General features: G+C 36.6%; 1 protein-coding gene across 1 annotated transcript in view; it reads right to left on the bottom strand.

Moving 5' to 3' along the window:
• The window catches only part of GOPC (golgi associated PDZ and coiled-coil motif containing), a 29,990-nt gene continuing 17,341 nt past the window's right edge, over nucleotides 736-13,384 (bottom strand). Inside the window, exons 3-8 of the mRNA XM_021390139.1 lie at nucleotides 10,063-10,238; nucleotides 8,126-8,291; nucleotides 5,909-6,004; nucleotides 5,299-5,463; nucleotides 4,698-4,878; nucleotides 736-4,180 (exon numbers count right to left, since the gene is read on the bottom strand). Coding sequence (XP_021245814.1) covers nucleotides 4,062-4,180; nucleotides 4,698-4,878; nucleotides 5,299-5,463; nucleotides 5,909-6,004; nucleotides 8,126-8,291; nucleotides 10,063-10,238 — 903 coding nt within the window. The 3' untranslated portion in view covers nucleotides 736-4,061. The remainder of the gene's footprint in view (nucleotides 4,181-4,697; nucleotides 4,879-5,298; nucleotides 5,464-5,908; nucleotides 6,005-8,125; nucleotides 8,292-10,062; nucleotides 10,239-13,384) is intronic.

The following is a 13,384-nucleotide window of genomic DNA, read 5'->3' as shown; positions in this document are numbered from 1 at the left end:
TCTTACTGTTTTATTACACCTCAGCCACATGTAAGTTTTCTCTCCTTACCCAGTTTTTTCCATCTACTTGTCACGCATGTATAAACCCTTCTAAAAATTACAGAGGTAAAAAATAAATATTGCAGTTCTAGCCCTCATCAATTGAACAATATACATATTTTCATCCAACATGACTCAGCCTTGTCTATTCATACAGATTCCACGCCTACTACCACTGTACTTATGTGCTCTCATGAAATCTGTAAGCTCTACCATTATTAAACAATTACTTACCACAATTACTATACCATTACCTTTTATCTGAACACTGTATGGTGTCCAGTTCCAAGTCAACTTGCTGCTCTAAGAGCGGGAAGATAACTTAAGTACAAATGTCAGGGTTTGGTTTTGTTTTGTTTTGTTTTTCAATACAGATTGTTAATCTGAACAAACAAAACAAAAGAAAGCAGTTTCCCCAATTTTATGCTATGGAACATTTATGGTATTATTGTACAGCCAGAATAACATTGCAAATTTTGCCCTTTTTTCTTCTGCTGAAAAAAATTCTTCAAGAAATACTTCTCAAGTTAAGATATTTGAGACATTTTCTTTAAAAATGTAATTTGCTAGCAACCATTGCTGGCCAAGACTAGGTTACCATCAAACTTCGCACTATGCAGTTTTGTTTTTGCTCATAATAATCAGCTTTCTACCTGGGTGTTGATTACATGTTTAACAAAAAGATCACACACAGGAGCAGGTATCTATATTTTATATATAAAAACAGAAGAAAATGAAATATCAGTCTGAATCAGGTACAGAAATCACTGAAATACAGAAGAGTATTTACAGGCTAATAAAAATATATTCGGCTTAACTCGATATAATACATTTGCTGCAAAATGTTATACCTCCTATAGGAATGACTTAATAGATGTTTGGACAAGTACAATAAATACTTGAATTTCATTTGATATAATGGTCGATTAACATATACTGAGATGGATACAAACCATCTTCACTGCCACAAATACAGTTTTACAAAGGAAATACTGCATACAGTCTTTGATCAGAGTTAAGTTTATTGCCATTTAGCGCTCTCCTTAACTAACATGCTCTTAATTAACATTGGTCCCAGATGCCAACAAGCACTGTCTACCTTTAGCTTAAAATACAGTTGTCTCAATGAAGTTTTTTGTTTGTTTGTTTCTTTTAAATAGGCAAGGAATTATCTACTAAAAAAATGCACAGTTTTCTTTAGAATAGCATTTTATTTTCGACGTAAAAATATATATACACACCAGTAAACGGTTTTACACTTTAAAAAATAAAAATGAAGTCTGAATACTGCCTTTCCTTGGAAATTCTTCCAAGTCTATTTCATTCAGCCTCTGGGGTCAGCAGGACTGAGTCTTCCAGTTACTGACAAAGGCAAAAATACACATTTGTCTACTGAATCCGGAAATCTCAACTTGCAAAACTTTCCTCAATTTAAATATTAATCTCAAAGCATCTCAGTATGACTACGGCACATGAGTATGTTAAAATCAGCTGGTACTTAGTACGGAGTACAGCCATGCTGTAGTGTCTGAGCAAATTCCTCCCATTCAGGGCTTTCTCAACAAAGATTATAAAAACTGCAGGGAAAGAAACACAGTGATGATTTACTGACACCTGATTTGTCTGCTCCTAGTCATTTTCCTCAGCAATTGTGCCTTCTGTTGATCTCTTACAGAGGTTAAAAATAGACAAAATAAAAGGGAAAGGGTCCAGCAACTTCCAGATGATAAAGAAAAGTGTATAGCATCAAACGAAACATGTGGACAAGGAATGTCAGGAAAATAACTCCAGAAATATTCTCCAACCTCAGGCTGAAATGGATCAATGGACTAAATGGAAAATGAGCTACGCCAGAAAGTAAGGAAGATCAAATAAATTAAAAATTTCGTCTTTCCCTCAGATACAGGGAAACTGCGCAGGCAAATTCAGTGCTTTTAAAAAGCTATTAGACTAGCTGGACCAGCCTCATTTCTTACAACTGCAGCAAAATTTCATAAAGCTATGATTTTCAAAGACAGTAAAATCACCACTTGGCTTTAAATTACACTCTCTACCAGAGCAGACCGAGTGTTCTAGGCCACTGACCGTTTCAGAGTGCACCCTACTTTACTAACTGGGGAAAAAAAACAAAAACAAAAACAAAACCAGAAATCTGAATGCAAAGTTATAGCAGTGGATTTATCTGCTAATTTGTAGCCAGTATGTCCTGTCATTTCTGATGCATCAGAAAAAGAAACATGCCTGGTGATCTGTTTCTTCTTTACACAGATCCATTTTTAAATACTAGTCCCTGTGGTGAAAATTTTGACTATTCTAAAAGCCTTCAACAGTAATGCCATATGACAAGGACTACTACAGAAAATGAACCAAATAACGTAATTCCACTGAGTGAATGGAACTCATGCATACAAGCACACACACAAAACAATCTTGTAAATAGTAAAGTTAAGGGATTTATAAATAGAAAAATCTTTGAATAAAGTATATACATTTTTAGGATTTTTCTATTAACATATATATAGTGCTCCTAGAAGAAACAAGCAACCGTGTTCTACATCACAATTTTGAAGGTAAAATTAATTGATGTTACTCTAAAGGCCATCCAGGTTTTTTCTTAGATACGTAATATCCTACGTACTAACACTTGCAAAAATGCCTTTTCACATTAGTTCCACTCTCAAACAATAAAATCTTTTCACATTACAGTCCAACAGCCTGCAAAGCAGTGAATAGGAAAGCCATCTTAGCAGGCTGAAATAATAAATGTGATTGCAAAGTAGAATTTGTATATGGAAAAAGTTGCATTTCACCTGAAGACCTACAAGGCCACTTCTTTTGTATCTACAGTTATACAAGAAACTGGCCAAGAAGCCATCCCCAGCATTTCCATTTGCAACCATGCCACGGGCCTTTAGATGTACACCAATTAAAAGCTAGTTTCAGATACACTGCTCTTGCAAAAGCAGTATATTTTCTGTTTCAACAATAAGACAATTACAGGTTAATACAACTGCCCAAAAGTAACAGATAGGGCCAGACACTGTACAATTCTGAGCACCTGCTATAAAGTACTATGCACTTTATTTTCATCTCTTAAAAGATTATTTTAATCTGAAATATGTTCAGTACCTATCAAGAGTACTCAGCATTTCGTAAGTTCAAGCTAATAATGACCAACTCGGACAACTCCACACGGGTAGTAAACACATCCATTCAAGAAAGCATGCTGAACTGGTGATGTTCAGAAAAAAATACCAAAGGGCACACATAACTGTGAACGTCTTTCAAAACTAATTTTGTTTGTAAAACCCCATAATATCCTCTTTAAATACTTTTGGAGCAAGTTTCATATGGAACAATTAGCAGTGAATTAATTAAAAGAATAATATCAAAAACCTCACCCATAAAATTATCATGGGTCACAATTAACAAGTAATCCATTGTTGCATTTGGGTTTTGATTGTCTTGCTTAAGTAACAAGGTTTTGCAATTCTGAGAAAAAAAACACACGTTATTTTTGAAAAGTTCAAATCAAAATCTCCAAGTGGGAAATTCAGGGATGCAACAGCATAATTCCCCCTCACCTTCCAGAGTCAAAGCTTGTTTCACAACAAACTGAACACTGGTTGTCCCTTTAAAACATCAAGGGGTTAAAATGAAGCTGGTCACATCTTATTCTCCTTCCTTGGGGACATAAATGAAATTAAAAGCTGAAGGTATTGAGGTTATCTTTTTTAGAAATCCCATGCTTTGGTGCTTATTATTAAAAGGAAATTCATTTCACATGCTATGTGTTAAGTAGCCATTGTGTGTCACGCAAAAGACAGTTTTCCACACTTAGAATTGCTCACAATGAAGCCCTGAGGTAACTGCCTTTTTTTCCAGGCAACAGTAACAGTTCCCTTTGACTTTTAATTACCATTTTACAACCTACATTTGTATACGCAAACTTGGAGCAGTCAATATTGATTATCAATTGCTCCCAAAGATGGGATCTGTCCAGTTGGTTTTTTTTGTTTGTTTTAGGATAAAGACTCAGCAGAACGGGTTAATTTGGGTGCAGCATCTTCTAATGAAGCTTCAACTGAATTCCCCAGGTCTCCGTTTTCATGTCCATCAATACTCGGTTTCTTATCAAACACTGCAAGTTAAAAAGAAATTTTATTTAAGGAAGAGAAGTAATCTTGGGAATCGTAGATTAGTGAGATTTATTTCAGAAACTAGAAAATGTCCTGGAAAGACTGCTAAAAATACAAGCTAATTATGTTTTCAGTAAAACACTAAGGCAGGAAAACGTGAACTCTTTCTACACACCTCTGGTCTAAAAAAACATACTTGAAGAAGAGAACAAAATAAAGTAAGGGCTCACAGGGAATCAACTACGCCTAGACTAGTTAAGAAAAAATAAGAGTAATTGGGAAAAAGTGATCAAGAAAAAACATTACAAAACCCACACAAATTAATTCAGTTAATTCAGTTCTATCTAAGTAAACCAGGCTAATGAGTAAGGGACCAACCAAAAGAGCAGACAACTTACTAGTAGGTTAACTGAATTAACAGAAGACAAATGTTACGACTAATACAAGAACAGCATTCTCCAGAAACTGGTTTGCACACTGAGACTTCAGAATTAAATACAAAATTTTTAAAAAGTTTACCTTGTGAGGGTTTGACATCCACATTTACTTCTTTCCTATTAGAACCTGAATTTGCACCTTCTTCCAATTCATCAAGATATAAACGATAACGATGTCCACTCTCATCCTCATATTCTACATTTTCATCATCTGAATCAACTTCTGGAGCAACATACACTACTTCAAATTCAATCTCGCCCCTCTAGAATAAAACCAAAATTACGAATAAACTTAAGGGCACATATTAATTGTCTGAAAATGAGCAGCAAGAAGATTCTAGACCACAAAGCATAACAGAAATATTGCCTAGTTGGAGCTGTCCACTCATAAATAACCACTAAATAATTATTTCTATGGGGAGATTTAACAGGAAGATTTCCACCAGCCTTACTGAAGAATCATTGGCCAAGACAGAAGTTTAACTGAACCAGTATTGGCCCAGCCTTTTTCTCATAAATTCTAAGACACAAGAATATTCAGAGTAAGGTGATGGAGCTTCAGGAATTACCATTAGCTTAGCATAATATTCTGTCTGACTGAAAACATTAAAAGTGAAGGTAATTCAACAGGCAGAATAAAGGAAGGGTATAAATTTGCCTGTGGATAACAAGTCCCAACTGACCTGTTGCGAGAGGATAGTTACAGCTTCTTTATGTTTGGCATCTCTTAGATTAACTCCATTTACTGCCAGAATAGCATCACCAACATGCAGTCCTCCACATCGATCAGCAGGTTGCCCAGGATGGATTTCAGAGATCAGTATTGGAACACCGTGCTCCTTCCCACCCTATAGAAAATGAGAATTTTAATTAGCTGACATACGTATTGGCAGAAAATCAGCATTCTAGTAGTTGCTCTTAATGTGCTTATTTCAACTTTTACTATAGAAAATAAGAAAGAATGCTTTAGGCAAAAAAAATACTTTCTGTAGGTGGTATGAGATGTTTCTCTTAATTATCCTCCCCAGAGTAGAATGGCCAAATTTCAAATTTGGGGCCTAAGCCCAAAACAAAAACTGAAATCAAAAGTTTTACATAAATTTAAGGATTTCATAATCTATCAAAATGAGTTGGATTCTTCAAGCCATACAACTATAGCTACAAATTTACACAATGCAACCTTATACTTCTTTTTTGTTGTGTTCTAACGATATATTCACTGTTCAATTATTTTATGAAGTACAAATTTAAATTGCTTCTTCTTTGTAATGGAAAATAAACACAAGCACTTACTGTGATTGAAATTCCTAGTCCTTCGTGGTCTTCTTTAACTAGCAAAACTTTTCTGATTGGACCAACACCTTGACTCTTCTTTAAGGCATCTGGATCCTAGTTTGATATAAAAACAAAACAAAACAAAACACATAAAAACTCAATAAACTGTAGATACAAACATGTGAACTAAAAAGTGATGCATTCCTGATTTTTTTTTTAATTATTTGTAGAAGGACAGTTTATCAGCAACAGACCAGCAGCAAGCAAGACAAACCTGAGTGCCGCATTACAGACAGGCTATGAAATCAGAAAAGGTTTCTCACTATGCACTTCTGACAAGAATATTTCCCTTATTTCAGAGATGAGTGATGCACAATACATGTAACTTCCAAAAGCAGGAAAAGCAGCCATATATTGAAAAAAATAATAAAAGGACTACTGGCAGGAAGTGTCAATCTGCCTGGGGGTAGAGAGCCCCTACAGAGAGATCTGGACAGGCTGGATCTCTGGGCTGAAGCCAAACGGGATGAGGTTCAACAAGACCAAGTGCTGGGTCCTGCACTTTGGTCACAACAACCCCAGACAACGCTACAGGCTTGGGGCAGATTGGCTGGATGGCTGTGTGGAGGAAACAGACCTGGGGGTATTGGTTGATGCTCAGCTGAGCATGAACCAGCAGTGTGCCCAGGTGGCCAAGAAAGCCAATGGCATCCTGGCTTGTATCAGAAATAGTGTTGCCAGTAGGAGTAGGGAAGTCATTGTCCCTCTGTACTCAGCACTGGTGAGGCCCCACCTCGAGTACTGTGTCCAGTTTTGGGCCCCTCACTGCAAGAAAGACATTGAGGCCCTGGAGCGTGTTCAGAGGAGGGCAACGAAGCTGGTGAGGGGTCTGGAGCACAGGCCTTATGAGGAGTGGCTGAGGGAGCTGGGATTGTTCAGTCTGGAGAAGAGGAGGCTCAGGGGAGACCTTATCGCTCTCTATAACTACCTGAAGGGAGGTTGTAGTGAGCTGGGGGTCGGCCTCTTCTCTCTTGTAACTAGTGACAGGACGAGGGGGAATGGCCTCAAGTTGCACCAGGGGAGATTTAGGCTGGACATTAGGAAATTCTACTTTTCTGAAAGAGTGGTCAGGCGCTGGAATGGGCTGCCCAGGGAGGTGGTTGAGTCACCGTCCCTGGAGGTGTTCAAGAAACATTTAGATATAGCGTTGAGAGACATGGTTTAGTGGGGTTATTGGTGGTAGGTGGATGGTTGGACTGGATGATCTTGTAGGTCTTTTCCAACCTAGCTAATTCTATGATTCTGTGATTCTATAAAGGAATGCTGATCACTGTTGAAACCTTGTACAACAAATTGTAACTTAAAGCTAATCAAACCACAGAGGTAATACAATCAATCCCATGAAAGGGGTTGCTCACTTAAGTTTATTTTTATTATATTAAAAACAAACTACATCATAAGCCATCCAACTCAAGACTAGGAAAGAAGCTAAATTAACCGAAGTATTTATCTGCTGTTGCCATTATGCATACCCTTAAAATCATACACGTACATACATGCATATTTTATATGCCATTAAGAACACAAGTAGTAAGATCCATCTGAACAACTAAGATATTTAAAGCAGATCAATCAAAGTAATGCCCTTTCCTGAAAGTGTTTGGTTTCATGCACTGAATGCTGGGGGTGATTAACAGTTCATGTGCTAGGCTAGGCAAGACAATGTCTACCAAGGCTACACACATTGTTAAATTCATATTACTACACATACACAGCAGAAATTCAGTTTTCAAAAGGACTGAGTATTCCTAGGTAAGTCAGCAGAACTGTCTTTCACATGGTCATTTATGTAGACATGCTAATCAGGACAGATCTGTCTTTTCAGATAACCAGCTCTGGGCTCCCCAGAACAAGAGAGACATGGACCAGTTAAGAGTGGGTCAAAAGGAGGGCCACAAAAATTATCAGAGGGCTGAAACACCTCTCCTGTGAAGAAAGGCTGAGAGCATTGGGGTTGTTCAGCCTGGAGAAGACACGGGTATGGGAACAGATGATCTTTAACAGTCCCTTCTAACTCAAACCATTCTATGATATAAAATGATTACACATATATATAAAAGTGACAATTATAAGAACTCAAAATTGAAGTGAAAATGAACACAAAAATGAAAAAGTAACTCCTATCTTTTTTCCACAAATGTCAGAAATTACAGAGGAGTCACCCCTTCAACTTACATGTCCTGGTGGTGCCTGCATTGGTCGTTTTAGATCATTCCGACCTCGACAAGCTCTAATAACAGTTTTATGACGGTGAAGGTGTATTTCTGCTTCAAGCTGATTCCAGAGCTTGTCATGAGCAGGTCCTTTCATATCTCGGCCCAGTAACTGAATCTGTTGAACTCTACAAACAAAAAAGAGAATAAACAACACATTTTAATATAACTTCAAATCAGTCCATTGTACAACTGATACTCCATCAGGCTATAGCATGCAGTCATGCAGCGACTAATGTACGTGCAGTAACTGCAAGGAATTGTGACAATGCTGAGCATGTGAAACTTAAACAGCCATGCGTATATGCAAATTCTTCATAAGTTTAAAGGGCTTGTAAATAGCTCTTCCAACCCACAAAATCCAGAAAACTTTATAAAAAAAAGTGTATGGCTCTTCTTTGTAATGTGACGGATTTTTGATTTCTTCATGGTTGAATTAACTGCAAATATGAAACTTTTCCTACTAACTCTTACCTTCGGACCCCTCTCTTGGAGATGTAAAGGAAGAGAACAAATAGAGTTGCAGAAGCGACCACGTGTGTGATCGACAGAATGTGTCAGACACAAAGTACACACAAAGTTGCAAATAACAGAAGTAAATGGCTGGGCTCTCCCCATGACCAGAGGGACCAAAGACTGTCCTCAGAAGCCTTATGCAGCCATCTTGTTTTAAAAAAAGTCATAACAGATGGAATAAGTAATGTAAATTTTAAAGAGGAAATTTAAATCTAGCTGTAATGGCAGCAGACCCACAAGAAAAGATTAAAATTGCCAGTTAAGTACAACGTATTTAATAGTGTTTATGGCAAGACAAGAGCTAATTTATTGCTGAATTGCTACATGAATATAACTAGCAAATTAATGGGCAATTAGATGGACAATGCAAGAACATAATAGTTAAGACAGATGCCAAACAGAGATAAAGTGATTGATTATTTTCAGTCAGATCAGAATTGCCACATCATGAGCAATCTCTGTCTCAAAAAAATAAGGAAGTACAGAAGGCAATTTCTGTACTGCTTTCTGTGGCACTTCCATAGGGATAAAAAGACAACTTAGACGCTGCAGAGTAGGACCAGTCAAACAGAATCAATGCTGCAAAGCTGGGTGTCTGAGAATAACAGTATCTCCAGCCTACCTCAACACACAGGCCTGGGCACCCCCAGCCCTAAGTGTAGGCTCTAAAAATCCCTGTAGACTTCAGCATCTAAGTTTATAATAGTTATCTACTGCCAGTTATCACAGTTATGTTGTAGAAATATCACACTCACATGCTGCCAAATTTAAACCAGTGTAACTGACATTACTTTATCTGCACTGCCATGCTTGAGCTGTCACAGTTACATGTTAAAGTTATTAGAGACCACTACACGTATACTTTAGATATACACATCACAGAATCTTTTCTTGCTAGACCATACCTCTGCACACTTACCTTTCTGCTAACAATTTTAAAAGTTAGTGAACTTTCACTTAGTGAAAAAGGAAAAATAAAACTTTTAAATTATATTTCTGGAGTCTAATATGATTTTTGACTGGCTTCACTGTGGTCAGTATTATATTAATTCATAAGACTTATGAGCATGGTCTAAAACCTAGGAAAAGAGAAGTCAGCAAACGCTATTAGAAGACACTTACTGCTTACAGTGAAGAAGATGGTGAACAAGGAAAAGCCTGATTTCTACTGATAACAGAAAGTCAGAAAACCTACAGCATTTATTTATGCCTCTCTAACCCTTTAAAAAATGTTACTTTATATATATTTGTTGATATTGTTGTGGTGTTAAGAAATGCCAGGCACAGATCAAGACTCATTGTGCTATATGCTCTGTAGCATTAAACAAAGCCCTGTAACAACAACAAAAACTCATGCTAAGGACATGGATTGATTTTACATGCCTTCCAGCTAGTTCTTTATCTAAGTACTTGGCTGCCAATCTTGCTCCATAAACCTCAGCCTGAAGAACAGCAATGTGTCGACGAAGAGCTTCATTCTCCTTCCTCAGCAACTTCACCTCAGCTTCCAACTGTGCTTCCTTCACTTTTTCCTTCTTGTTAGCTTCAAGTTCTCTCTCCTTAAAAAATAAAAATAAAATAATAACAGAAGTTAGAAAGCTTTCATCAAAGTTAATAATGAAAGAGTACTTGCTGTTTCTGCACACCAATGTGTGTGAAATAATTCTATTTCTAGGACATGCAGGAACAAAAGTGACTGTCACTGCAGCTACTGCAGCTACCTCTGAGGAGAGGTGGCCTTGAACTCAACTTTGTGCTCCCAACGTTATTTTTATCCTGCTTATAACTCCTGCACAATATGTATATACTATCTTAAAGTCCAAGGACTGAAAAAAGCAGCAGCGCTTCTCCTTGCCACAAGTAGGTGGCAAAATGTAGAGAGCCCGAGTATCGTTATTGCTTTTTCTTGTGTTAAGATGGGAGATTCATCCAATGAGAGGTAACAGATTATTTTTAAAATAAATAAGTTAGTACAAAATCACAAAATATTTCAAGTTGATAATATTCTTTAAGTATTTTAATGTGCTTTTAATATGCTTACATGTTCTGTAAGTTCTTAAAATGACCGTTATTATCATGCAAACAACCAAGAAACGTCCAGCCAGGGATATTTCCAAGTTAGACTCTCAAGATCACAAAAATAAAGCCAGAGATTTTATATATGATGATACCTACCCTGACAAAATTAGGAGAGATGTAAGTACAAATTAACTTCGTTACAAAAAAAAAAAAAAAAAGGAAGAAAGAAATCTATTATCCTCCACTAGCTTCCCACCTCCACATGAAAAAAGAATTACAAAAATAATAATTACTTCCACAGTGCTCCATCACAAACGTACAGACAATGCATAGCCATCATCTATTCTAAAAAACCCAGATCACTCTAACTAAAAGGAATTAGCATGCGCAATTCAGGTTATTATCCTACTAAATCAGCTACAGGAGGAGTACATTTGATTACTTGAATCTTTGTATCTTGCTTTATATCTCTTACAAAGCAGAGAGAAGAAACTCAGCAAACAGCAAACTAGGAAACCAGAAGAGACAGAGGATTTATTACTGTTCCCTTTTAACTATGGTTGCCAACTGAAAAAAGCAGTAAGAACTAAGATTACTACAATGCATTTTTTAAGACATTTAGAGGACCAACAAAGTGTTCTTTGTACTTAAACCAACTACACTATTAAACAAATAAAACCACAAGGTGCTACTAAAGAAGCAACAGGACAGAAACAAAATTTTACAGAACTGGCAAGATAAATCTGTTAAGAAACTGTGAATATACCTATTCACTACTCCAAGTATGAATAACAAAACAACAGATATGGATCACGTTACCACATTTTGAACAATCAAGCTACGCTGTTATATAGAAACAAAAAAAGAGGTATTTTCTCAACAGGTATGTAGGCATTTGTAGCTCTTTGCCAGAAAGACAACTGTGGATTTGATTGACTCTACTTATCTCTCATCTGTTAAACACCTGTATCCAGTTAAATGAATTGAGTACATTACACATATATATGTATTGGCCAAGAACTGCCTAGCACATTGCTCGGAAAGCGTGAAACAAAGACTGCTTGAATGCGCAGTAATTCTCATAATGACCCAGTTTCACATCCGGCTTGACTTGATATGTACCTTAGAAAACCTGCCACACAGACACGTCTGGTCTCTGTCTTGGGTTTGGAGATGTCTTGTGAGATAACTTCAACTATTTTTCAACAAATCTCTTTATGACCTGCAGTATTCACTCATAAAACAAGAATTCTGGCTAATCTACATTTGATGAACAGTAGTTTGTAAAACTATTCCAGTTCTCTCTGCTGTAATGATGATTCTGGGCTATTTCAATGTACGTCTACTGCCAGTAGCTGGAGGGCAATTACAAGAATTCAAGAGTGCCAAAACACTGTGTTGCATCTGACACATACTTCAGCTGTAAGAAGTGTCACAGTTCAGACACAATACTACTTTTACAGTAGCTGGAGAGTCTGTCTACAGCTAGCATTTATTTTAGTTTTATACATATTGCCAAGACTGCATCCAGGTGCTGCAACAGTACAAGCCCACTGTCTGTGGAAGCACTCCCTTTTAGGACTCATTTTATTTGAAAATGTGAAAAAGGACTAGAATATGAAGCAGACATATGAATGTACATGATTCACACACAACACTTTCTCATTAGGTATTACGAAGCAGTCAGTTTAAAAGCTCACTGAGTTTTTCCACTGATTTTCTCTGAATTTGATTCATTAGCTAAATTAAATGTAACAGAAAATCATATGTTTCTTTCCTATCTGGAATAACTTCTAGTTGTGCATTTTAAATGGTGTATCTAAAATACGAGGAACGACATAATCCCAAAGTTTTCTTCCTATTTTCTCCATTACTGTGGCTGTTGCTCTGTGACCCAGAAGCCACTGGACTCTCTCCAATCAATCACTACATAAAGAAAAGTCAAAGGTTTGCAGTACAGAATCACTGAGGATGTACTGAAAGGATACGTCTTGCTCTGAGTGACTGCTGTGAAATGTGATAAAAGACTCCAAATATGTTTTTAAAAAATGAGCAAGTTAAAGAATCATGTTTCTTGTTTTCTGGTGCTCATAGTATTGCAGAGGTTTTGGTAAATATAAAGAACTGTATTTTCTGTTGGTAATACAACAAGTAAGAAAACAAAAATGCAATTGCCACGTTGACGATCAAAGCTTACAGCTATCAGACGTCCTGTGGCTTTCCAAAGAAAACAAACAAGGAGCAATGATAGTGAGGCTGAGGTATACAATGTAATAAAAGAGGAAAAGCTGTTTAAAAATTCTCAAGTCTATCACTGGGAAAGACTGAAAAGCAGAAGTTAACTTTGCATCACTTTTTCTTTCTATCTGCGGGCTGTTAAACAGGTAAGTATATAACATATATTAAATCACACCCACTAAAAGAACTGAAAAAAGAGAAAAAATAGGGAAGAACTATCAGAAGTTTTTTGAAAAATGTAATATATAAAACACATAGATCATATTATGCCTCATGCTTTGCTGAAGAAATTGTATAACACCTTAAAGTCTTTTGGACATGTTGCCAAAATAATTTATCAGAATATCACATCGTGAGATATCATCTTAAATTACCTGTGAAAATAATAAAAATATACATACAGATGTAGGAAATTGGCAACAAAGTTAGAAAAGACAAACAAAAAAAT

Source organism: Numida meleagris, chromosome 3 (genome assembly GCF_002078875.1).
Source record: "Numida meleagris isolate 19003 breed g44 Domestic line chromosome 3, NumMel1.0, whole genome shotgun sequence".
Classification (NCBI taxonomy): domain Eukaryota; kingdom Metazoa; phylum Chordata; class Aves; order Galliformes; family Numididae; genus Numida; species Numida meleagris.
This window is presented reverse-complemented; position numbering and strand designations above follow the sequence as displayed.